Here is a 27390-nt window from a genome sequence, read left to right as displayed (position 1 = left end):
AAGGTCCTGGGCAAAAGTGCAGGAAAGGTAAAAAAGTGCTGGGGTGGGGATGCAGGAGCACAGATTCAAGCTGGTAGTGCCCAGAGGTTTAGTAATGCAGCTCCCAGTGCTAGGTAGAGAAGACACCGAAGATGTGCTCAGAGCAGCAGACCTACAGGCAGGGGGGGGTTGGAGGAGCTGAGGATGACCCAGGGTGCCAGCCCTGACCCACCCGAGCCCCAGAGCACCAAACACCAAAGTGGGAGAATGTACGTGGAGAGGAGCAGGGTGGGGAATTTCCTTATCAATCACCTTCAGGTGACAGTTGATTTCCCCTAATGACAGCCCAATCAGTGAAGATTTTGGTTGGGATAAATTGCTCCTCCACCAGGAACAGCCAGCTTGCTGGTAGCCTGTTAAAATGACCCACCCAGCTGGTGGTCGTGGGCTTACCCCTGTGTCCCTGAAGACACCAGGCAGCTGCTGCAGGAGCTTCCTCACCTCCTTCTTCTGGCCAGTGGTTTCTGGGTGACATGGCCACCAGCCTGGGATTCACCTGACGCTCTGGTGATGCACTGGCTGCCTTGTAACCACAGTAACCACGACAGACTGTTCAGAAGCACGGCTGGGTCCAAACCCTCACACCTGATACAGGTGGGCAACAGGTAAGGTCTGCTTGCAGGCACGCTGCTCCCAGATGTGTGGGCACATCTCCACAGCTTCAACACAGAGAGTCACCCTGCTCTCCTTCTCGCCTTTTCCTTCTTTTCAATGAAGTATCTCTCCTCCTGAAAGAGGTCATGGTAATTATGTGGTTCATCAGCAATGTACCTGCCGTCATGCCTGGGGATTTCAAAATGCCAGTCTGCCTCCTGGACCATTAAAGTTGATAGCTGTTCCTAACCTTTAAATATGTATACAGGGTGCCCTACATAATGGATCAGGACTGTCCATGGAGACCTTCCTCCCGGTGGCTGCAGAGATGCTCACATTGTTCTTTGCAGGTGTTCACCACCCAGAGGCTAACAACTAAAAATATGCTGTAAAGGGCTTTATTTAAAAGCAAAGGGCCAACACAAACCTGGTGACAGAGAAACTCGAGACCAAATCTAAGCACTTCTGCCCCTGTCCTGGTTTCAGCTGGGACAGAGTTACTTTACTTCTTAGTAGTTGGTGCAGTGCTGTGTTTTGGATTTTATGTGAGAATGATGTTGATGGCACACTGATTGTTTTGGTCGTTGCTGGGTGATGTTTAAACCAAGTCAAGGACTTTTTAAGTTTCTTGGACCCTGCCAGCCAGAGGGCTGGAGGGGCACAAGAAATTGGGACAGCCAGGACAGTTGACCTGAACTAGCCAAAGGGATGTTCCATACCATAGAGCATCATGGTGAGTATATAACAGGGGAGTTGGCCGGGAGGGGCCGATGGCTGCTCGGGGACTGGCTGGGCATCGGTCAGCGGGTGGTGAGCAGTTGTACTGTGCATCACTTGGTTTCTTTTCTAGCTTCCCTTTGGACTTTATTCCTCTCCCCTTCTCCCTCCTCTCCTTCTTGTTCTTCTTCACCATCATCATCATTATTACTGTTCTTGTTATAATATTTTAATTATTAAATTGTTCTTATCTCAACCCTCAAGTTTCACATTCCTTCCCAGTTCCCCTCCCCATCCCTCCGGGGGGGCAGGCAGCTGTGTGGTGCATAGTTACCAGCTGGGGTTAAACCACGACAACCATCCAGGCTGGAGTTAAGCTGCAACCAGACAGGCACTAACTTAATTTGAAAGGCAATGACATAATTCTGAATTAGCTTAGTAGGACCTGCAATTCATACAGAAAAGCCTGAACTTATGTAGTAATTAGCCAGACCTTTCGGAGTGCTAGATATCTCCATGGTGAGAAAATAATTACATAGCTTATTAAAGCGAGGTGGAAACGGACCCGCTGATGGTGTTTTTTTATGCTAAACTCTGCTTTCGCTAAGTTAGATTCCAGTTTTGATTAAACATGCAATTTGCCAAAACACTAGTCACTTAACAAGTTTTCTATTAATGATTTGGACATAAATTTGCAAGCGATTAACCCGCTACACACCAGTCCCTCCCCAAAAGGCAGCCCCGGAGCACAGTGAGCAGTGAAGCTCTGTCAGCTCTTCACCGATCTCCCCAGCGTGTTTGAACACCGCCCGGATCAACTCTAAAACAACACATCCTGGAGAACGAGCCTGGAAATTCTCCCCCCTCTTAGTCCTCGTTACCAGCCAGGGAAGAAGATGGGTCCTCGGAGGAGCTCTTCAAAGCACAGCCAAGTTGTTTAAAGTTACTCAGTGACTGCAGATGCACAACTTCAGCCCCTGAAGCAGGTCTGATTTTCTGAAGAGAGCTGCTTGGCAGCAGCAGATAAAGCCCTTTACAGTACTTAGCTGGCCTGCAATCAAAAGGTTCCCTGTATCAGAAGCCACCTTTGAAAACCTCAGCCTGGCTGGGCTTCAGAGCATCTCCCCGGTTCTCCTGGGATGCTGTGCGTGATCACATTTCTTGGGCATCTTCCTCGCTTTCCAAAAGGCAAGCTGGGAGCACCTTGCTCGCATACCCTCGGCCAGCCCTGGTCTGAAATGGAGCTGACTCACTGTGCCCTGAAAAACTCCTTAAAAGCTGGGAAAGCAGTGGGGGACAAAAAAAAAAAAAATCAAACCTGGGACTCAGAAGCTTAAAGACGCGAAGACAAAAGCAGAAGAAATTGGGCTGGATGAAGTAGGACACAATCTGTGTTTGCACGGGGCTGCCCAGCTCACGGCAGAGAGCAAACTCCATCGTGGGTACCTCGGCACATTTCAGAGCAAAACTGTAATGTCAAAGAAATGGCAAATTTTTTACCACTAAAATTCAAACTCTTCCATTTGGTTTCTGCAAAAACAAGGTCAAAATGAACTCTTATAAGGAGTTTTTTGAGTGTTTTTTCTTTTTTTTTCCCAGTGAGAAGAGTTTGGGCTTTGTTAAACAGCACTTAAATTTGCTGTTCGCTACAGATAGAAGTAGAAACCAGAAGAGGTGAGATGTCAGGAAAAGGTGGAAAAGGTGACAGAAGTCCCACTTGCAAGAGCAGATGAATGACAGAGGAACTGCTGCATTTACGAATGCTACAGCAAAATGGTTTTTACATCCTTGGTACTTAAGAAAAGGATATTGTGCAATGCTTGACTAAAAATATGCCGGACTCATTTTAAGATCGCACAAACTAGATTCAAATGCTGCAGTCCCTTTCAGAGGCACCATCCTGTGGCAAGGTCAGAGATGATTTTCCACATTCCCCCGAGTGCAGAGAGATGATAAAGCTCACGGTGGCTGATTCGCATCTCAACCTTGTGCTTCTGAAGAACCACTGCCCAGCCTGTGCAAGAAGAATCATTAGTCTAAGAACATCTGCAGCATCTTTAACACCACCACCTTTTCTGGCAGTCAGCCAGCCCGCATGGACACAAATAGGTGGAGACAGACTATAAGCAACCACAGAATTATATATTTTTTTTTCAATAGTTTGCATTTTTTGCTGGGCTCACCCAGGGAAAGCAGGCAGGCTTCTGATCAACCTCGCTTTCAGGGTTACGCTCATCAGCAGGGTGTTGTGGTTGAAAGAACTGTTGGTTTAATAGCTCAAATCTGAATTTCTAGGAAAGAAATGAACACGCTTTTCTGCTTGGCAGCACTGACATGAGCCTGTATTGTGGACCAAGTCTGACCTAACAATGCATTTCCATCTGGATACTGCAACCATCCCTTTTTTTTTTTTTTAATACTAAAGTATTACCAGCTAACCACTACTAGCACATTCTACGCAGCAAAAATCCTTTAATTACATGCTTAACATTAACCTCAGGCCAAATCATTTGTTGATACTTTGTTCTGCAGAGAGGACAGGCTTAAGCAGCTACCTGCAGAACGTGGGGAAAACTGCTTTCCATGCTACCAATGTCAACGTTTAATTCCAACAGCACATACCTGGTACCTGACAGGAGCAAGGTACTTTTATTCTGTAAATCTGTGGTCACAACAGCCTGGCCAGTGGAGCTGGCAGCCTTCCTCCACCACCTTGAGCTGCTCCACATCCAGCAGAAACTGAGCTGTCAGCTTCCCGCAGTCGTCACCAAAGAATTGCCTTCACCCAGGATCCAGCTGGTACGGAGCAGGATCCCACAGGCGCCCGCCTCATCCTTCCCCCAAATACGCGATGCCAGGAACTTGTTGCATGACCAAGACAGGCAGTGACAAGAAAAGTAGTCTTTTATTTCAATTAATATTTCTTGGCATTAGGCAGATATTAAATAACACTGGAATGCACAAGACTATTAACATATCGACAGCAAAAGGGAGGAGGTGTAGCCAAGTCAAGAACAGCAGTGCGAGTCACATCACCTCGGGGCACTCAAAAGCCATTTAACGCAGCAACCACCAAAAGTAGGACTCCACTGAGAAATACAAAATGAGGATGAACTCCTTTCAGGTCTTTTGTTAATACAGTAATGTTGGAACAACCGACAGTAAAAATGAACAAATATTTGCATTCAGGAATTAAACAGAGTGAAATATCCACAAACTGCTAGTCATGCAATTCTTTTGGAACAGCAATTTGCTAATGCATAAATATCACAAAAAAAACAATCTCCAAGATCTGAATAAATCACAGACAACTAGAAGAAACGAAGCTCGAATACTACTTTATGCCTTAAATAGATGACCTAAATATTTAAAATTTTACTTCACCATATATATATAATTTATATATATATTAAAAGAAAGTAAAGACCATTAGATAAGTGCAAGCAATTTTCCTCAAAAAGAAAATTGGAACCATGCCCAGGAAAGCTGCTTTTTTTTTTTTTCCTTTTTTTTTTTTTTAAACTTCCTACTCCATTCAGTCTGCTTTGTTTTGTTTGTTTTTTTTTTTTTTTACACAGTAACTTCTGAAGCAAAATAAATTATCTACCATCTGCTATGTCGGGTAAAAGTCCTACCTAGTATCTTCTTGGGATCTACTAGAACATCACCTTTCTTACCGACTAAGTGAAGTGGTATCTCACCAGAGATTTGAACTCTTTTGTAGCTGCATGTAAACATACCTTTCGATTAATGTTTAAAATGTGTAGAGTGAATCATAACATTTGTGGGGAAGCAGAAATGGAGCTGCCGAAGGAGAGCTGCACTGGTGTTAGTGAAGGGAGCGAGGGCTGGATCGCTCGGACACACGCGCACACAACCTGGCAATGGGATCTTATCTGCAAAGTGTGGAGGGATGGTTGAGAAGGCATCCGTTTGCGAGCAAAGCTTGAAGGACACAAGCCGAGATTCTCTGTGCACACTGTCCACTTTAATCAGAACTGACTCGCGCTACTGGGGTCGCACTGTAACAACCGCACAATGGAGGGATCGCTCTTGGCACCTTTGATGAACTCTTCCAGCGACAGTTTACCTGAAAGGGAAGAAGACCAAAAGGGATGTAATTTTTAAAATGTCAGCTGTTGCCGCCACCATTGCCGTAGCTTGAAAAATCCTTCCCTCCCCAAAGCAACATACGTATATTTAATCTATCACAAAGGCATTCAGGGGAATTTAGTGCAATGCACAGCAGCCAAATCCTACTCAAGCCCTTAAGCCCAGATGTATTTTTCTTCTGCAAAACAATCTAGCATAATAACTGTTATTTTTTTATTTAAAAAGACAGTACCAAATATAAACCCAACTGTTCTAATGTAATTTGGCAGTTTTTTGCCCAGAACCAGACTATACATACTACATGACACATGAACACGAGGTGTGGTACCTGAAGAGTATACACTTTGAAAATGACACTTTAAACCTAAATATCCCAAATTGCCCCACTCTGCTCCCTTGTTTGTTGTGACATGTAGGGCTGAGCAGTGATGGCTTCTCCTGCACCTACAAGGCCAGGCTGGACAAAGCTCCGAGCAACCTGGTCTAGTTGAAGACATGGCAGTGCCACGAAGACGTGTCACGGCAGGGGGGTGGACTAGATGACTTTTAAAAGTCCCTTCCAACCCAAACCATTCTACGATTCTATGACTCTACAAGCCACTTGCTGTGCCCTGCTGGGTGTGCAGGAACAGCAGCAGTTTCACAGGACAGCAAGAAAAGCCAGCCTTGGGGAGCCACCTACGGCCACGCATTGCTCCTGAGCGTTTCTGCTTTACACAGCTTTGGTTTAAGCCAGGGGCACTGACTTGGATGGACCCTGTAACAGTCCGTGGGTCTGAAAAGGCAATCTCTGGAAAAGCAACCATGAGGAGCAACCGCCCTGGCTCCAACAGTCCCATGGCACAGCATGGCTCGGTATGGCAAGGAGGAAAGATCCCATCTGGTCTGTCACACCTCATCCCGGGGCAACCAAGCTTCCTGGCAGGTTTTTCCCAAACTCGAGACCAGACCCCTGCACAAATGTCATTGGGAGCCTGTAAGCAACCTCTGCCTTGCCTGCTATCACCAATACTCTCCTGCTCCACTACTCCGAACCATGGCAGAAATAAGCCATAGAAATATTAATGAGAAATGAAACAGTTTTCCCTACGAACCGGAGGAGACAAGCATCTGCTGCGTCCCTGACACTGTGTCTGCTGATGTCCCACTATCTCATGCTCCCAGCACAACCTACCCCTACCTACACACAATGCCCCAGAGCCGTCCTTACCCAACCCACATGCTCCACTCGAGACAGGCAGGACCCACGCATGAATATCTTGCACTTGGCAGCTGCCTGCTGCCACTTTTGGCCACGTGCCCCCAAAGGCAGGGAGGCACAAGCTCATTGTGCTGGTTTTCACCAGCCCCAGGATGCTCCCAGCCTGCCACAAGGATGGGGAAAGGACTGAGCTCGGTGGCCAGCACCTGAATCAGGTCAAACAGGGAGGAATAAGCAAACCTTCCTCTTGTAGAAATTACAGAAGCTAAACAACCTGTGGCACACTTCTGTCTTAATTTCTGGGGTTTAAGCCAATGCTCCCAAACCAAGCGTTCTCTTAGGTTTTTATCAGCCTGAAAAAGAGTACTTATAACTATCAGAATATTGATCAGTTTTCTTCTTTCCTTGCAATATTTAAAAGCAAAGTACAAATCAAAATCTATTTGCAATGTCCAACAGTCAGATAGGGAAGAAGAAACATTTCCAGCCACCAAGAGCACACACGCTTCCCCATGCACAGACTTTACTGCTTGGCACTGCATGGCTTACAGGGCTGGTATTTTACTGCAAAAAGGATGATGTTATTTCAGCAACAAAGTGCATCAGATGGAGGATGTATATAGCAGGTTTTTTGACCACTACTCTGTTGCACATCCGTATGCACTGCTACTTTCTCTGCATAACAAAAAAATACTTTAATCATGTTATTGTAGGGCCCTCCACATGTGAAGTCAGGGGATGAAGTGCTAATTTTGATGAAGTTAAAGGTAAAATATGCAAGGACTTCAGCAAGGCCAGGAATTTGCCCTGGGGACTGCATCTGCAGATGCCAAAATGCAGCCATAAAATTATTTTAAATAAAAACCTTTCTATACATAAGATCATGTTTTTTCACGTCTCCATATGTCAGTACTAGAAGGAAATCTTGGCTCCTGCTGAGCGCATCAGCAGGATACAGCTCCTGATTTTGATGTGGGGAGCTGGCACCTTAGCTGCTACCAGGATAATTCCCAGGAAAAGCTCCATCTCAAGTAGGATGAGAGGAAACATGTCAGCAGGCCGATGGGCAGAGGAAATTGTTTCATTTTGCCTGTGTTTTTCAAGCCTAAGGAAATGAGCTAGCTCAGGTGGACAGGCTGTGATGGGTGCACTGTCAGGTAATCTGTCAAGTGGCTCCATAATTAGCTCGGGAGCTGTTACATCCCCCTGCCGCACGCACTGCAACAGAGTAAACACTGCAGATTCAAATGTGACCATGCATATATGGACACATGCCATAGACATGCACAGAAAAGAAGTATTATGGACCCAGGGGAATTTTTGCTTTCCCAAATTGGGTACCCAACAGCATCCCCAACCCACATTACCGATGACAAGCACAGGAGTGCAACTTGATCAAGGGCAACAGGAGCAAAACCTCGGTGCGTAGTTTATGCTATGCCCAAAGAAAACAACCCAAAGACTCACAGGATTTTCAAAGGAGCCTCTGCAGAAGGGGATTCACTCATGAAATGCGGAGGAAGGACTGCTCCCCTTCCAGCCCCACAGCAGGAAAGGTCTCTCACCCGCTGCCCCCTTATTCACCCTATTTGTTATGGACTGCAGATGCTCACCGAGGCCAGGCAGAGACCAGAGGCGCTGGTGGAGACATCCCTGCCCTCTACCCCTCCTCCTGAAATACCACCATCTGCTTCTACCAGCGCTGGGCTAGAAAACCTCTACTTCTAGAGCCTATGAGGGGGTGCTGGTGGGAGCCTACCATCGTTGTTTGTGTCCATCTGTCTGAAGATCTTGTCTGTTCGCTTCTCGGGAGTGGATTCATCTTCCGGCATCTTCATCACTGATGAAACCATTTTGTAGATTGCCTGAGTATTAAAAAAATAGAAAAAGAAAAACAAAGATATAGGAAAAACACGACCCAAACAATAAAGCATCAAGCCTGAGAAAAAGAATTTCAGCCTGTAGCAATAAAAACAATGCAGCTGACCCTGGCAGGCAGCTGCAGGACTTTATAAAGGAAAACAAATAGGAGTTTCTGACTGCAGCTCTTTTTATTTTTCTTTCCTGTATTCATTCAAGCTTCAAAAGAAGCTCCCGCACCGCTAGGTCAGTTTAACTGAAAGTCAGGGTCTAGATTAATGTACGAGCAGGACTGAGCTAAAATACAGGAGGCAATGGTGTGTAATTCTCTTCTCTGCAACTGGGCTAAGCCATCATCTCTTTGGTTGGCTCTCAACATACACTCAGTTAAGTGTGTGCGTGCGGGGCATTGTATGGATTACAGGTGAATATGAGTAATATATAGGAATAGGGGTTGCTTTTCTTTGTGGATGGGTAAGGAAATGACTTTTCAGACTTAGATGAGACCTCTTCAGGACGTCTGCAGTCCTAGCCCTCCTCCTAATGGTCCCCGCTCAGCCATGAGGCCCGATGTCCAGGGCGCTGGCACCGGCTGAATGCATGAGGTGCTTCCCAGAGCCCCTTGCAGCGCACTGGAGACAGATCTCAGCCCCAGCGTGGGTGGCAAGCAGCCCTCTGCTGAGGCCGAGCCCCAGCCAGCGCGTGGGGCAGGGGCACCGGGGACTGCCTACACGCCCCCCTGCTACAGCCCATGGGCTACATGTTTCCAGCCTTCCGGAAACAAAGACAAGCTACAGCCTTTCATCCAGAGCTCACGTTGACTCAGATTTGATGTTTCAAAGTATTCATTCTGAGATTAATCAGGTCAGTAAAATTTGCATTGGGGTCTATTTTGATCCCAACAACATGCCGCTAAGCGATCCCTGGGGAGAGCTGCAAGATTTTTGGCTGCAGGCCAGTTGCACAAGCGCCCTGTTTGTATCTCAGGGCCGTCTCTCATCTGCATCTCACAGGTCCCACCATGGACCCCAGTGTCCCTTTGGGAACTGTGGGCTCAGGAGCCTCCCTGGGGCAGCAGTGACCCAGCTCAGCACATCCCTCATCTCCAGTTCCACCTGTCTCAGGATGAAGAGGTTACAGCAGCACGAATAAAACATCAAATAGAGATGGCGCCTCACCTGCACTATTTCTAGCATTTCCCCACGGCTGATGTACCCGTTGCCATCCAGGTCATACATACTAAATGCCCACTTCAGCTTCTGTTCCAGCTTGCCCCGGGAGGTGACGCTCAGGGCGATGATGAATTCCCTAAAGTCAATCGTCCCGTCGCCATTGGTGTCGAAGGTGCGGAAGACGTGCTCTGCAAACTTCGACGCGTCGCCGTAGGGGAAAAAATTTGCGTATATTTTTTTGAACTCTTCTACAGTCAAATGGCCCGTTGGGCAATCTTTTAGGAAGCCCTTGTACCACTCCTGCAGCTCGTGGTCTGTGAACTCGGTGTTCTCGCGCAGGTCCTGGAGCACCTCGGGGCGCAGCTTGCTGTTCTGCTTCCCCATCCTCTTCTGGATCTGTGTTCAGTGGCTGTAAAATGAGACAGCATCCGCCTCAGCTCCGGCCCCACGCCGTGGAGAGGGGCTGGGACAGGCAGAGCCCTGTGGGAAATGCAGCCCAGGGCAAGGGGGAAAGAGGAAAAAAGGGATGCTGTAAGTCTAGGAAACTAGGCAATAGGAAAATTCATTTCATTTGGCCTCTTTTCCTCTCCTTTAGGCCCTCTCAGTTCTAGTACGCTGCAGAAGGACAAGGGAAGGTACTTCAGGAGGGACTGTTCAGGAAATACTAATCCTTATTATTAATCCTTATTATCTGTGAAATAATAATCCTCGTTATTTAAGTTCTCCTCTGTCCTGCTCCTCTTTCATATGGTTTGTGATGCCCAGGTCTGGATTCCAGCTCCTGACCCACCCCACCAGGCTGATCTGCTGTGACAATCGAGCAGGAGCAGCCAGGGACAGCAGCAACGATGAAAAGTAAAATCCATCTGTTCAAAAGTGAAAGTAAGCCGGGGTGAACAAGGAGCAGGAAGGGCAAGCGGCTCTGTGCCAGCAGTGTTTGCATCATGCAGATGATCTCTGAAACTCCTTGGCTTATGGAGCATCTCCTTCCTCCCTGCACCTCTCGCCCCACAGCAGCCCCCCAGCGCGGTGGGGCTGGGTCGGTGCTGCTTGCAGCACCATGGGGGTCGCAGAAGGCTGCAGCAAGGGTAAGCTCAGCACAGCCCATGCTCAACAGCATCACCCCAAAAGACTTCTCCCTCTTTTTCTCAACTGTGGGGGCAGCGCAAGCAGACGGGTCACTGCAACAGCAGCACCAACACAAGGTACTTCATCCTTTAGAGCAGATCACAATCCTCTGCCCTCCCAGACAAGCAGGGAAAAGGGCTTTTTACAGCAAAATGTTCAGCAAAGCAACTCCTTTCAGGTTTACTGGGGTTTATACTTCTATTTAAGCTTATTCAGTAAGTTCAATATTCCCCAATGTGAGAAAAAAGGCATTTTAACCTCAGGATTTTATCAGGATGTCAGGAGGGGGCTGGGTTTGTCCCATCCACTGACAGTGCCCCATAATGTGCAGGTGACCATGCAGGTGCGACCACCCAGCAACAGGAAAGCTCCTTCAGGAAAATGAAAGGTGGTCTATTTGCACTTAGGAAACAACAGAAAACAAACAAAACCATAATATATTTTTGGCTTTTGTCCCTTTCAGCCTTCGATGGCTTCCCAGCAGTACCAACCCAAGCAGCCAAGCAAAAGGCTGAACTGCACCTCCTTCCCCGGATCCAAGAAGTTTATTCACAAGCTTTGCCCAAAGTCACATCCAAACCCCTCTGGTTTTGGTTTGCATAAAACTGGTCCAGCATAAATGACATTTCTCTGCACAGCCTGTTATGCCCTCGTTAGGCTTGCTCACAGCCGGTGCAGTAGGCAGGTTACACCACGTGGCCACTCCGTAAATGGCAAGAGCTAAGCAACAAAGAGTGCAGAGACCAGGCAAAATATAACATGGGCTAAGCACTTCCCAGACGGTAAGAATCCCAGGCATGCATAAGAACCTATTTAAAAAAAAATGTTAAAGGTCAGCAAAAAGTAAGTTGCTCTACAGCAGAGAGATTTTCAACAGCTGAATTTAAGCTTGTTTTATTTGTATTCTACTTAGTCTCTGCATAGCCTCAGCAATGTAAAAATCCACATCCTGCTCTGTGGCTTAATGCTCAGAGACAAAAACCAGCCAGCTGCTCATTAGTTCAATGTATCGGGCTTAACAGAAATCTGGGTTGTCATTAGCACTTCTGTTTTCTAGAAAAGCTTTGGAGCTGAACTATTGGCAGCTTTATTTTTGCCCATTATATTGCAGAGTTTTCTCCGGGCCCATGACATACCTCTGCTTGCTTCCAACATGCAGGGATGCTACCGCTCCCTGTCCCTGCCAGCATCATCTCTAGGAGAGCACTGGGCTGCCCTCCAGTTAAACCACTAACTCCCAGATGCTCCCGCTGCATATCCATCTCTGAATCTCCCCTGCTCCAGATATTCATCCTTGCAGTGCCAAGGGCAGAAAACACAATATTCTACTTAGCTGCAGTCGATTTCCAGAAAACAGTGGCTTGGAGCAAAAAAGTGTGTGGACAGTGATCCTTTTTTTTTCAGAGCAGAAATTGTGACACTATGTTTCTGTCCTTGGGCAAGGAGGTACCTCCAGGTTCCATCTTTCAATGAACCCCTTCACTTCATGATGCCTGAGCGCTTTGTAAGAACTACCGTCCCCATCCAAAAACGGTCCCTGCTGCACCTGCCACTGTCTCGGACTTCCCTGGGAGAAAGGCAGGAGGATTGGCAGAGCCCGTTCAATGCAGGAGCTGGACTTTAAGCAGAAGTAACCTCAGCTTTAACCACGCACAGGGTTAAGGGACCATAAAACTTCCAACTGCTAGTCAAAAGAGGTTTGAAAAGGTTCAATGCCATTTTCCCCTGCTCCTGTAATATCTTTATTGTTCTTGTTCCCTTTAAAATAGAGGGCCCCGGACAACAAAGAGGTAAGGTGTTCATTTCATTTATTAGATTTCACTACTTCTACTAGTGGTAAGATATATCCTGTTACTTGGATGGATGCTCATTTAATATCCGCTTCAAAAGCTTTATATTCAACTCGTCTTTGCATTCAACAAATCACAGGTTATTTCAACCTTTCTTCCTCTTTTACATTGTTTTATACCAGAAAAGTAATGTGCAGTGCTCTGAATACCATCCTTTTTTGCACATCAGCTTTCTGAAAGGCTTCATAATGTGTTCAACCCAAATGTAACCCTGCAGTTGCTGTAACTAATTTGTTAGAAATAATTAAATATCCAACATTAACATTAATTTATTAAAGCCGATCTAAAAAAACCCAGCTTTGATGTGAATTGTGTTGCAGGTAGCTCCTCCAAAGTGAAACGCCTAAATACCTCATTAATCATGACAGCAACCCCTGCTGCTGGCATCCAACTGACATTTCATTCGATTGCTATAAAACGCTTTCATCAAATCACTTTCCAGAGGCTCACCGGCTGATTTAGCCACAAGACCACTCAGAGGATGGCTGCTAATGGAAATCACAGGGAGTGAGTCTGGGATGCTCAGGTCAGTCCTGTGATTAGGGGGCTGTGGGACATTTCTTAATGAGCCTGTACCAGCCAAATCTCCTGCTGCAGTGGGTGTAGAAGGCAAGGAAGGAGAGACATTCTTGCACCCAACACTGCCCTGGGCAGTCGACGGAGTCCTAACTCAAATTACAGCCTGCCTGTCCCTCATTTCCCATCATGCCAGGGTGAAATCCAGCGAAGTGATGCTGCATACATTGCAGCAAGGTCTATCCCGGCTTAGCATGATGAGCAAAAGCCCTCAGAGCATCCGGCACTATCATGGCAGTAACAAAAATCATCACAGGAATGCCCTTGAGGTGATCAGACAAGGAAAAGCTTGGAAGTATAACCGCAGACCAGTAGACTTCACAAGTGTATCACTGCTCATGAAAGCAATGCTCAGTCATGTAAGGCTCAAACAGGGGGAAATGCAGATGCATTTTTGTTCCAGTTTCACACCAAAATTTTTGTTAAAATTATGTGGTGCTGCTGCCTGTCTGCAATAAGCCTATGTTCAGCCAGGCTAGAAACCAAGATGCCAGAGAACTCCTACTTGAATATATCCTCTGTCCTTCTAGGCTCAACAAAAGTAAGCAATAATCTCGTAGCAAAAGCCTAGCAATGAGAACAAAAGGTCTCTTACTGAGACCGAGGTACACACCAGTTATGCAGCACTAGCTGACTCTTAAACAGCTGAAGTAGCAATTCTGTGTTTTTACCAATAGATGGAAGGGTTGTCAGCATCCACGCCCTGAAGTATTTGAAATACTTGTAGCAAAGCTCAGTGCATCCTACTTCTACATGAACACTTTGTCAACCACCAGTTACTGCAGGTAGAAGCATTCTCAGAGCACACAGCCTGGAGAGCTGGAGGCCAACCCAGCTTTTTCACTGCAAACCTTCTGAAGGCAAAAATCCCTTGAACTGAACTCCTGATGGGACACTCTTAGTGCATCAGCTAGGGCTGCAAAAGGAGGAATGACTCCTTAGAGGTGCACTTCCCTGTGCAAACCCCGTTGAATACTGATTTAATGTTAGTAAAAAAAGGAAAATTGATGAAATGCCCGTCTACAGGACAGAAGTGCTCTCCAGCAGAGAAAGTGCAGAGAGAAATAGAATAAACACCTTTTATATTATCTGAGCTATCTGCTTTGCAGGGGGAAATCTGGCACCGTTTCTCCTGCAGTGATCACTTATAAAACTAAACAAGCATGTCTGAGATCTGTTACGGTTCTGAAGCTGAGGCACAGTGCCTCTGGGGCTGAGGAGCCCCAAGCAAATGAACAGCATAAGCCAGACATCAAATACTGCTCGAAGTTGGTCTGAAATGCAAGAACCATTCCTGCAGGGGTGGAAGATCATTTTACTAAAACACCTCAAGTGTCAGATCCATCACTGGTGCCTTCTGCCTTGGGCTGCAGAAGAACAGACAAAAGGATTTAGCCCACAGGGATCTTGCGAGCATCATGTTAAGAAAGGCTTTGCTTGGAAACACTGCTTTATAGTGATGGTGGTCAAACACCGGCATAGGTTGTCCAGAGAAACTGTGAAGCCTCCATCCTTGGAGATACTGAAAACCCAGCTGGACACGGTCCTGAGCAATCTGCTCTACCTGAGCCTGCTTGAGCAGGGAGCGTGGACTGGACAATTTCTAAAGGTCCCTACCAACCTCAGCCATTCTGTGAAATAGCCTCAATATCCTTTTTTCTATGGTCAGGTGAAGACAAGAGCCATGAGGAGGTCCTGCTCCTCTGGGGCAATTCAGCAACTGTGGTGGCTTGTTCTGAGGCTGTATTTTTTAAAGTTTGATACTTGTATTAAAAAAACAAACAAAACCCACAGGTAGTCCAAATAAAAGCCTCAGTCACTAAAGATCTGTGCTGCCACACTTCAGAAACACACCCTCGAGGAGAAATGTTCTGAGGTCTGGTAGCACCATTGCTCACCAACTCAGTCAATGCACAGATGTATTTAAGAAGACTCCAGTTCCTGCAGGCCAAGCTACAAGAGGGAGCTAGGTTCTCGGGCACCCCAACTAGCAACAAATGTCTAGCGGTAAGAAAAGATCATGTAGCAAATAAGCTGCAAAATGGGATTATAATGACATCTTCCACACCGTGCTTTGCCCAGGGCTGGTCAACGGGTCTGATCTGAACTGGGAGGGGAAATGTGCAATTACATGGGCCTGGGATGGATAATGAACCCTGGACTAAAGGGCAGATTTTGTTACATGTTTTAATGCCAGTATCCTAAGCAACCAGTGTTGCAAGAGAGAAAGCACAGGATATACAAATACGTTGCTATAGATATCTGGTCCTGCCTGGTAAACTCATGCGAATTTCTTTCCTGCCCTGTGGCAAAAGCAGCCCCGATGCTCGTGTACCAGCTAACCGCAGCACCTGCTCCGTCTTCCCAAGCCATAAATTCAGGGCCACAAGCAGCAGCTTCTGATAAAGTCTGAAATGCAACAAGGAATATCTTCACCTCCTGAAAAGCTAATAAAATAAGTAGCGAGACAAAAGAGAAATCTCAATGGATAATGCGGCAAAAAACTGAAACCTGGCAGAAACGCTGTGGGGTTTGAGATGCGAAAGGCTGGAGCCAAAAGGAGCTGAAGATCCTTCTCCTGCTGCCTTTGGGGAAACAGAAAGAGAAATGAAACCTGACAACCGAAGAACCCACCATACTAAATAAATAAATGGGCTTTTAAAAGTTTTCACTTCCAATGACTAATCACGCTTTTCTTTGAATAAGTAACATTGCTTACTTCCAACTTATTTTCAAGTTGAATGCTTTTCAGAAACTTATTTAAAAAAAGTAGGTGAAGGGGAAGGACCACCCCCTGTATCACCCACACGTTCAGCTCCAGAAAACTCAGTAACAATTCAGGTATATATGGTGAACATCTTTCCGAAATGCGCAGTGGGTCGGTAACGGACCTTGAGCCACCTTACTTTGGAATTTTACCCATGAACACGTACCAAGGAACTCTGTGGTCTCGAAAACCCAACTCCACGTCTGGGATGAAAACCCACTGTAGGTAACCATCCCCCCCCCCCCCCCCCCCCCCCCCAGCTCACCAAAGCAAGTTGTAATTAAAAATACTCCAATCCTGCAAACAGCTATGTGAGAGGAATATTTCCAGGCTGGCACATTAATTTCATGGAGTCAGGTGCAAGGGCTGAAACCTGAGAAATTCACTTACAGGTCTCTGGATTGCTCTTGCCTATTGAAGTCCCTTTACTCAGAATTATATTCCCGATTTAGAGGGAAAAATCAATTAGTCTCTGACATTGAGCATCAATGCATTAACCCAAGAACCATTTTTCGTTCATCTCATTGGTATGTGGTGCAGAGGCATTTGCAGACGACAGCGCAGCAGCTCCCCAGCCGCGGCAAACACTGCGACAAGCCAGGGCACGCTGGTACCCGCTGCGCCCACCAGCACTGGCCCCCATCACCAGGAGATGAGAGTTTGCCATCGAGGGCACGGTTACAAATTCATTGCAAAGAAACCAAAGAACCACAAAACACCCCCAAACACTCACAAATTGCTGCTAACGAGGAAAAAAAATCAGACCTGTGGTGGGACCAGAAAAGTGGCAGTTTCTTGGGAAGCTCTCCGTAATATTCCCCTGCTCAGGGAGGAGAGCTTATTACTGTAAAGGGCAAATATTCCCAATGCAAATAAAAAAAAGCACAGAAATACTTTGAGTAAATTAGGAAATTGAATTAATTTGGGTGGGAGCAGATCAGGCAGCAACACAGCTTGCGATTGCAGACAGGAAAAGAAAATCATGAGTGGATTTTCCTTGTCGCCTCCCTTTGCCTCTTCCTTTTTTTTTTTTTTTTCCCCTAAAATGAAACCAAGGGAGGAGCAGCCAGCCCTATTTTGTCTTCAGATGCTGTGCAAAGTTGGCAAGGCTTAAAATAAAAAAAAAATATGGTTTGTTTACACAATATTACAGAGCAAGGAAAACATGTCAGCACAATGTCTTAGCACACAAGGTCTTTTTCTGAAAAGGTTGGGTTGCATGAGGAAAACCCCAAGTAATGTTCACTGAATACACTGTTGTGATACATAATTTTAAATAAAGCTCTGTGAGTGCAGGCCTGCAGGATAGGGGAAAATGCCTGATGGGAATGAGGAAATCAGAGAGAACATCACAACCTTTTAGAAAAAAGGGAAGTGACAAAAATCAGCACCGGGCATTATATTTTTAACGTAATTAAACCCCCAGAGTTAGCATGGTTGGGCTCTTTTGTCATTGGGTTTCGAAAGTTTCATACCATCCATTGATTAAATTGATGAAGGCAAATCACATAATAGTTTTCTAAAGAATAATCACAGCATTGGGAGAAAGGAAGCTGGATTAAATTCAGAACAATTAGCCAAAATACAGCAGCATCAAGAACCAGCCAGTGGCACCTGAGCAAACCTGGCAGCATCAGAGCCATTTACGTGGAGAAGATGAAGAGTTTGGGGATAATGACACTTCCTAAAAAGTCAGTGGCAGATGATAATCAGCGCTCTGCAAGACCATCCTCACTGCTAACGATGCCCCTAAATGAAAAAAAAAATCAGAGATCTGATGCCCTTCATTTCCAGATGCAGGTACGGTGTTGGGATACAGGGGCTGGAGGAATCAAGGGGATTTCAGGGTAGCTAATTTGAAGGGAAGAGAATCGAGCTGGGTTTGCTTCCAAAGAGTGGGAAGAAACTTTTTTTTTTTTTTTTTTTTAAGCATTATTTAGCAGAGGTATGCTTAGTAAAAAGATGCTGGAAAATGTGGGTTTGGAGATCTGTCAACTAGCTACCTTTAAGAAAAATTCACCCAACATTTATTTAGATGTTTAATTAAAAATACTGAAACACTGGAGGGGGGGGAGGATCAACCAAAAGAGAAAGACTGCTAGTAACATTTTCATCCACTATATACACAGCTATTGCTAACAATTTCTATTACTACCTACTTTTGTGTTCCAAAAATCTCAAATCTAATATAAATGAATCTGTTTATTTTATTAATCTAGCTTTCTAAATAAGTTTGTTTGTTTGTGGTATTTTGTTATTTTTACACCCATCATAATTTTAAAATAGCACAAAAGCCACTGGTTAACTTTCTTGTAAAAATACACTCCACTAAACCAAAATTCTTCTCAAGACACTTATTTTTCCCCTTCAGTGACAACCACCAATGATAGTAACAAATTGTTTCACACCTTTATTCTCTTGTTTGTCGAATGAAAAAAACACATTAAAAAAAATGGAAAGCAAACCTATAGTTCAACTTCTTTTTTTCTTGCAGAGGTATAAAACCCCTGTGAAATAAAACCCCTGTGAAATACCTACACAAGAACAGCATCTCACCCTTGAGGAAGGAACCTGGTTCTGCTGGATGCAGCAATTCAGGCAGCAGAAGACCAAACCTTCTGCTGGTAGGAATCAGCCCAAGCTCTATGCTAGCGGAGGATATTACTCAAGTCTTGGTGCAGGTGACTGTACCAGCCTCACAGGGCTTTTTTTAAATATTTGTTTTTAAATTCAAGGAGCCAAAAGTACAGAGACTACTATCATGTGCAGGACAGCCATGTCCCCAGCACAAATCTTGGACAAGAGCATCGCACGAGGACCATGATGCGAGATCAGGGCCACCACAAGCCTTCGTGCCTTGAGAACACACCACCAAACACCTTGTACTGAATTATAGCAAAGCCTGTGCTGGGATGTGGACACTCATCTGGGGCAACATCTTGCTGTCCTGCCCGGATAGCAAGGTCTGCACACGCCAAGGCATGCCGGGGCCACTGGCTGTCCGTGAGCAACGTGTGCGAGGGCACAGGCGGGTGCCTGCCCAAGGCAGTGCCTTGGTGGTGTGAACTCCAGACCTGATGGTTGCAGGGGCGAGCAGGGCACTGGCGTTCCTGTTAGGTGGATTCTGAACACAAAGTGCCATTTTCTACACCCGTTGAAGAGATAAGAAGGGCATCCTTGCTTCATCAGTGGTGATATGACAGACCATCTCTCTGGCCATGCACGATGCTCAGGATACAAGTCATACGCCCTTTCACCTCTTACTTCAGTTCCCATTATTAAAAATGGGAGATCTCCAGAAAACAGGAGACATGGTATTATTTTGCGACTAGTCCCTACAAAATCAGTAAAAAACATGGGCAACACCCCTTCGCTGAGCTGTCAGGGACCGTGCTTGCTGCACCCTCCCTGCAGCTGAGTCCAAGGCAAGCAGAGGCTGACGCAGCAGCACAGCAGGACACTGCCAGTCCCAGACCAGGTGCTAAGTAGCTGCAACTTTTATTAATCCTCAACACTCAACAGTTCGGTTTGCTTTTAAGTGCGTTCGCTATAATTACGCAGAACACCAATATGACTGTCTGTCTCAGAGAAAGGGAGCACTCCATATCACAGGAGACAGCTGAAGACCCCCTGACCCAGAGGCACAACATTTTTAGGGGCACTGAGAACAACCCTATGAAAATCCTTTCCTCCGGCGTTTCTGCACAGCATTCAACACTCAAATGCAAATCATCTTGGAAACAAACCGTGCAATCCACACGCAGGCCATCACTTTTTTCATTAACCTCCACCACAGGGCTCCATCCCCAGCAACATCCACACCACATGCGCTTTTCTGAGCGCTGCGGGTGAGGGCTGCCTGGAGCCGAGTCTCTGTCAGCAGGCTGGGTAAGACAGCAAACGAAAAATCAAATCGTGCTGAATTTTTTATTTATATCTAAGCGAAGCCAGTAGTGGCCAAATGGGTGTATTTTCCTCCCGAACTGGGTATGGTAACAGGAAGGAGATGTGGTGCTTTGAAGCAGGAAGCCCCCCGACAGGCGTGGGATGAGAGCTGACCTCCACCTGAGACCACATACGGGGCACACCCCGTCCTGCAGCCCTGGTGCCGCACCAGCGAAGGGCTTGACTGGAAAAACAGGAAATTAGTGTCTTCTCTCAACAGCGATGTTGAAGGTGGACGTTCATGGGGAGAGAGGGGGACAAGGGAGAAAACCTACTCCTGATACCACCTTAAGGTCTCTCTTTCATACGGCACTACCTTCATGAACTTTGTTTTAGCAAAGGCAAAAAAAAAAGCACCTAATCAGTAAGGTTTTAACATATCAGGCCATGAACAAGTAAGCTCTTTTGGGTCCAGCCGTGCCAGGATACTGACCTCAGCCACTTTTATCTTTTTATTTATTACTCTGGTCTCTGAAGAGACCCTAAGCTATACCTGGTATCAACCACTAGGCAGCTCCGCTTCTAATAGGGCTACAGAAACTCCTACGAAACCCAACACTTTCAACTTCTGCATCTTTCACAAACCAAGATCCACGCTAGCCAACAGGCTGTCAGTTTGTTTCAATCTCCCTTCCCCAAGGACAGCATATCTATTTTCCTGGAAATTTTCAGCAACTTTTCTGCACAAGAAGGTATCCATGTCAACAAGACCTTTCCGTAAGTGCAACATTTGTGTAACATCAACACAATAATTTATCATTTATTTTTTCCTCTTGAGAGGAACAGGAAAAAAGCGTTTAAAGGACACAGCAGTGGTTAAAAGGAGGGCTATGCTGCTGCAGGATGGTGCACTAATTGAAAGTTTCTGAAGTGGTGCCTTCACCTGGGGTGTGCAGACATCATCTTTCAGCACACAACCACAAGACTGCTTCCCTTCGCCTTGAAGCCTGCTAACAGCTTTTTGTGGCAGTACGTATGCCGAAAAGGAAGGGCCAGCAAATGTACCACCTTCAGGGTCAGAGGAGTCAGCTCCAAAACTGATGTAGATGTACGGAGTCACATTGGCACCAGGGAAGAAGTTCCTGCCAGAGGAAGGCGAAGCTTTATCTGCTGAAGGCAGTCTGGACCACGGAGGCACAAAGGCAGATCCTCCAGGCGATGCTCTGCCCTGGCTGAGCCTCCTGTTACAGTCTCTTCTTCTCCCGTATGCAAAACAACCTGCTGCTGGACTTCCCTGAGATACACCCAGCACAACAGAAATAGTTCCACATTTCCCCCCCATCCTCTGAAGAGAGCAGGCAGTACCTTGAAAGCATTTCAGGCCCTTACATTCTTGTGGTTAACATTACTTTCTTTAGTTTCTTGACCCTTTATTGCAGAGATCATGACTTGTCAGACCGACTTTGAGCTCTCCCTTAAGTTTCACAACTAAAATGCAGCAGCAAGCATCAATCAGACTCCCAAAGGAAGGTCAGCCCCCATATTTCCTCTCGGCAACACCAGCATTCCTAACTGCAGGAGGGGTGGTGAGGCAGGGTGGACAGGCATTTCTATATCCCATTGCCCAGCCCAGGATGGCACTCTTTGACGTTTTGGTGCCGAAACCTTCTGTTTTGGAAAAGGAGGGGCTGCAGCTGAGGATGATCCCGCTGAACCAGGGTGCATGGCCCCAGCATGCTGGGTTTTGGAGCAACTCCAAGCAGGGTGGGACTGTAAGGAAGCGGACAAAAGCTTTGGATAGAGATCTACGGGGAGGAAGCGCTTCCTACTTCCTATATTCCACAGAAAGGACAAGGGCTTTAAATAACCCTCCTCCCAAGGCCTGCTGAAGACCAAAAGGGTTGCCGCTGGAAGAAAGTCTGGTCTGGCTGGGACCCTGCTGAAGGCTGCCGGGGCTCTCCCACGGGATGTGGCCACCCCGCTGCGGTTCCCACCACGCTGATGGGAAGGGGAAGGCTGGGCTGCCCACAGTCCCATTGTGACCAGCACCATCCAGATAACAAAGCCTGTGGAAAGCCCAGGAGAGGGCTCCCAGCTCCCCCACCAAAGGTGCCGAGCCAGACGGGCCCCCTGAGAACATCTTTCGCTGAAAAAGGAAAATCAAGATGCTACATTTACACTGTGCAATGCTATCTTGACATCATGCTGTTTCTCAGCCCCATTTACTTTTTAACCCTTTCACGTATGGTCTACAGGGCTGCAGCAGCCCCTTTATTCTGACAGACAGATACACCCAACTTGCTCCATCCATCCCTCCCAGCTCATTCCCTCCCTCCCCACCTTTGCAGCCACACTGGACCTTCCTCGCCTTGCAACAGTACTGATAAGTAAATAACTGGCATTGACCAAAAAAAAAAACCAACCCCAGTCCTAATGAATACTGATGGAATATTGACTTCACTTGGATGTAACAGAACCAGATCCTAAATACAGTAATACATATTTGCAGACCACCCAGATCTTTCCTTGGTACAGTACTACACTGGTTATGTGTTCATTTCAATGAACATACTCAGTCTTCACACCTCTCACCTGCCCTGTTCTCCGCCCTGGGCACTGGCCCATGGGAGGAGGCCTGTTTGTCATTTTTCAAGCCATCCTCAGTGTGCTGGAGCACCCATTGCCTATTAATCCAACAGAAGATGACTTGTGCCGTGCCCAAGTTGCTTAAGTCTACATCTCTGATATTTATAATGGGCTGGAAGATTTAATAATGGAAAATAAGGGAGAGAAGGAAGGAACCCACAGGTCTGGAAAACATCAGACTAGACAGATTAAAAAGCAATGTGGAAAAAATATACTCCAAATTATACTCTCAAAACAAAACCAAAGATATAGGCAGGTCAGAAAGAACAGGGTTGTGCATACATTTCTGCTACCGTCTCTGGTAAGAAATGGCACTGCTTTGAAATGGGATTGAATAAACAAACATTGCCTTCCTGGAGGAAAAAATTAGTTCATGAATGGCTTTGCACAAGGCAGTCACCCACGGGTTTGGAACAAACGTCTGTGGTTTTGACCTGCTGAGATAGTCAACAAAACTGCACTGGGTCCAAAACTGGGAGAGACAAAGTTATCAACTCCTCCCCTGTTTTACAAGGGAGTGGAAGAGTCAAAACTATTTCTCATAGCAATTATCTGCCGGGTTCTGCATTCGCTGGACAACAAAATGCGTTCAATAAATGTACTGCTGTTATAAAACTCCTGGGTTTTCTCTACTGCTTCATATTATGGCAATAAAGTGAGCACTCAGTTGAGAAGGTGGCATTGTTGGGCTGAAATTAGACAAAGTGCAGTAAGAAACAGCCCGTGGCAACCCTGAATTTGCAGCCAGGGGTGAGAGGGGCAGACCTGGCTGGATGTCAGCCCTGGAGAGGTGGCGTACCCACCATGGGCATGCACTGAAACAAAGACACCGAGTGCCACCATTCCTGAAAATTCAGTTTGGCTATTATAGGTTATTTCTCTTTTTCTTGTTGTTTCCAAGCTGTCTTGGTGTCCTATAAGCCCCCGTTACTCAGCTTTGTCCTAATGGCTTCCATACAGAGCTATGCCAGCATAGATATATCCAATATACTTGCACTTTATTGCAGTCAATTAGTCATTATTCCAATATTCCTAAAGATGAGCTGCTCCTCTTGGAAATGCCATGTGTGGGCCCCGATACAGCAGACGTAGCAGCACTCATTGACTTTCTTCCCGAGCTTCATCCCAAAAGCCAGCCAAGCTTTGCTCCCACCACTCCGGTCACGGGTCTCATTCCTCTACCTGCTCAAAATCATCTTCTAACTTCCAGCCCAAATGTATTTGGTGCTGCTCACTACATTTGCTCTGGTTCCAACACTGTTTTCTCTAGAACTTCCCCTCTGCTGCACACATGGATAGAGAGCCATCACTCCCACATCAGCTTTGGCTTTCCTGGCTTAACTGACCAGGCTCTTTTTGCCCTGTCTCAGACACACATTTTCCTCTCCCTGTGTCATGGAAATCCTCCTCTGCACTTAGTGCAGCGACAGCCTCCTGACGCCTGGCCACTGGGACTGCACACACCATCCTGGATGAGGTCTCACCTCGGCACCGAGTTTCCTTATCTGCACTGGGAACTCATCCAAGAAGAGGATTTGTCTTTTCACCTTTGTGGCTTGGGTCAATCTGCTCTGCCCAGCCTCTCCTCTGCGTTTCTAGATGAGAGTTTCTCCCCTGCTCAGACGGACCCCTCCACGTTTCATGCCTTTTCTGTGACTACCATCCCCAGGGTTACCCCATTCTCTCAGAACCATGTCCTGATCTTCTCACATATTAATGACAAATGGCAGTGTCATGGCATCAGGCATCTGATCTGTGCACTCCCAAATGTGGAGCTCCAAAACTTATCTGCTGAGCAGGTTTAATCAAAGAGGTGTAAAACTCAGTGGAAAAACAATGTTAAAAAATAAGCAATCCAATGTGTTTCTGGAACATCTGCACATGTAAAACCTAGTGGCACAAGTCACACAAGGATTTTCCAGTTCCTTCTCCAGCTGTAAGTGTTGGGCAACCAAGAAGGACCACTTCTACTGCTCATCCAGTACAGGAATAGGGAATAACAGCTTATTTGTTTTATAAACAAAACAGCAGGCTTATACAAAACCAACCAACCAAGCAAATCTAACCACAGCCATAACTAGGGGAGACCACAACCACTCTCTATTTGCTAGTCAATAGGAGCTGTGTACTAGAAAACATCTTCAGCAAGTGCAGCTTCTCGCAAACATGTATTTCTATTTTATCAAAAATAAAGTTCTTTTTCCTCCTGAAGGGGGAGGTTCAGATCTGGCACATCAGAGGAACAGCTGTAACAAACAGAAAGGCCATTAGGCAGTTTGCTTTGATAATAAAATACGAAAATCCCCGTTTACTAGACCAGTGGAAAAAAGTGACTGAAAATACCCTTGAATGCTACAAGCTGGTTGCAGCCCCCTTGGAGCATGGGAGCCTCAGGGTCTGACGCAGGGCAGGGGAAGCAGTTCAGCAAACACGTGTTCATGCACGCTTACAGACACATGGCACTTGCAGTCAGTGAGAGATTTGGCACTGAGAAAATCACTTTTTGTGACATCAAGGGAAGCGTGCCCTTTGCTGCTTTACCCCACAGGTGTGACCATGGTAATCTGGCACAACTCCTCCCCTAGCTCCAAGCAGCGCTCGCACCAGACCAACATAGCACGACCCTCTGCAAAACAGAGAGGTGCCTTGGATTGGGTCACTGTGCAAGCAAACAGATGGGGAGAAACCATGCAAATATGCCACAAGTTTGCCAAAACTTTGAGCTATGCCATAAAAGCAGACGGATATACGTTGGGGCACGCAGGTAGCTTTGGCCAGGCATAAGCCTGCTCAGCCGGACACTCGCTCTGATGGCCCATCGCTGCTGACAGGCGAGTTGTGGAAAAGCTTCAAACCCCTACATGCCTTGGCACGCCACTGAATAAAATTTGTGTGTGCATGAATCCCCCAGATTGACTTTTCCTATGAAAAGCCACTGTTTCTCAACTGAAACTGCTCTTTCCAGCAGGGAGGGGAGCTGCAGCAGCACGTCTCTCCAGGCTGCACCATGCAGCCGCAGGGGCTGCCAGGAGCACTGCAGGCACGGCTTACAGAGCTCCTCTACAACAGAGCACCACTCTCTACCCACAAATAACCCCACTAAAACTCATCCAATTTCTTAATGCTGCTGTTGCAGCCAGCATTTCCAAGCCTGCACTTTCCTGGAGTGCACCACAGCATGCACACACTCCAGCCCGTGCGTGCTACGTTTAACATGAGCAGCCTGGTTTCATGCATCCATACAAGCAGTGGGAGCTACCATTTCTTTATTAGAGCACATCTTAGGCTGGTACATGTTAAAGTTAACCAGCGGTGAAGCCTGCTGCTCCAGCTCTGTGAGGGGAATTGCATCTGCCGGCAGCTGCCCCAGCCCAAAGGCAGGATGCCGGAGGGCTCCTGCTGCGATGCGAAGTGGCAGCTGAGATCTGGCCTCCGCTGTGCCAGGCACCATGCACGGGGCTAAAAAGAGCTTCTTGTTGTGCCAAAAAGCGGATAATTTAAGAAGAAAGGCAGCTGACAGGATTTCCCTGCTTTGCCAAGCAGCTGGCTGGAGAAACACGTCTTGCAGCAGCCACACCGCCCTGCATCGACGAGGTGGAGGGTCCTTTCAAATCACCCTTGGGCAGGTCAAGGAGAGGGGCTGGGGATAAAGCTGCCTGATAAACAGCAACATTTACCAAGCCTAAAAAAAAAATAATCTACTTCCGCTCCTTCAAAAAGGTTGCAGACCTCCTACTGTTGCCTCCCAGCCCATAAAATATCATTAAATTTACCGAGACTGAAAATATTAGATACCTCACGCCTTAAATTTGAAGAACATTTTTTCCACTCAGACACAGGAATTTTGCTTACCTTCATCAAGCAGCAGTGCCAACAGTTGTTCAAGTACAGTATGACAATCATTCTTTGCCAGTAAAAAAATGCAGATTTTGGTACCAGATCTCACAGTAACAATCACAGAATCACAGAACGGTTTGGGTTGGAAGGGACCTTTAAAGATCACCTAGTTCCAACCCCCTGCCATGGACAGGGACACCTTCCACCAGACCAGGTTGCTCAGAGCCCCATCCAGCCTGGCCTTGGACACTTCCAGGGATGGGGCAGCCACAGCTTCTCCGGGCAACCTGTGCCGGTGCCTCACCACCCTCACAGTGAAGAATTTCTTCCTTATGTCCAACCCAAACCTGCCCTCTTTCAGTCTAAAACCTTTGCCCCTTGTCCTGCCACTACAGGCCCTGGTAAAATCTCTCTCCTCCTTTTTTGTAACCCCCTTTATATACTGAAAGGCCACAAGATCTCCCTGAAGCCTTTTCTCCAGGCCGAACAGCCCCAACTCCCTCAGCCTGTGCTCCCAGGAGAGCTGCTCCAGCCCCCTGACCATGTCTGTGGCCTCCTCCGGACCCGCTCCGACAGGTCCATGTCTCCCCTGTGCCGAGGGCCCCAGAGCTGGACCCGGCGCTGCAGGGGGGTCTCACCGGAGCGGAGTGGAGGGGCGGAATGCCCTCCCTCGCCCTGCTGCCCACGCTGCTTCTTGTGCAGCCCAGGGCACAACTGGCTTCCTGGGCTGTGAGCGCACATCACCAGGTCATGGCCAGCTTCTCATCCACCAGTACCCCCAAGTCCTTCTCAATCCCTTTATTCCCAGCTTTATTGATACTGGGGATTGCCCTGATCCAGGTGGACTTGGCCTTGTTGAACCTCATGAGGTCTGCATGGGCCCACTCCTCCAGCCTGTCAAGGTCCCTCTGGATGGCATCCCATCCCTCAAATGCATCAACTGCACCACTCAGCTCAGTGTCACCTGCAAACTGGCTAAGGGAGCACTCAGTCCCACTGTCTATG

General features: G+C 46.9%; 1 protein-coding gene across 5 annotated transcripts in view; it reads right to left on the bottom strand.

The window, feature by feature from the left end:
• Positions 1 to 4236: 4236 nt before the first annotated feature.
• The window catches only part of HPCAL1 (hippocalcin like 1), a 67466-nt gene continuing 44312 nt past the window's right edge, over positions 4237 to 27390 (bottom strand). For 3 of the 5 annotated variants that reach the window (XM_040597437.1, XM_040597436.1, XM_040597438.1), the window contains 3 exons: positions 9703 to 10105; positions 8424 to 8529; positions 4237 to 5440 (listed from right to left, as the gene is read on the bottom strand). In XM_040597437.1, coding sequence (XP_040453371.1) covers positions 5343 to 5440; positions 8424 to 8529; positions 9703 to 10080 — 582 coding nt within the window. In that variant the 5' untranslated portion in view covers positions 10081 to 10105 and the 3' untranslated portion in view covers positions 4237 to 5342. Of the gene's footprint in view, positions 5441 to 8423; positions 8530 to 9702; positions 10177 to 27390 lie in introns of those variants that run through there. The other 2 variants (XM_040597433.1, XM_040597435.1) reach the window with 2 other exon arrangements.

The sequence above is a fragment of the Falco naumanni genome, chromosome 6 (genome assembly GCF_017639655.2).
Source record: "Falco naumanni isolate bFalNau1 chromosome 6, bFalNau1.pat, whole genome shotgun sequence".
NCBI lineage: Eukaryota > Metazoa > Chordata > Aves > Falconiformes > Falconidae > Falco > Falco naumanni.
This window is presented reverse-complemented; position numbering and strand designations above follow the sequence as displayed.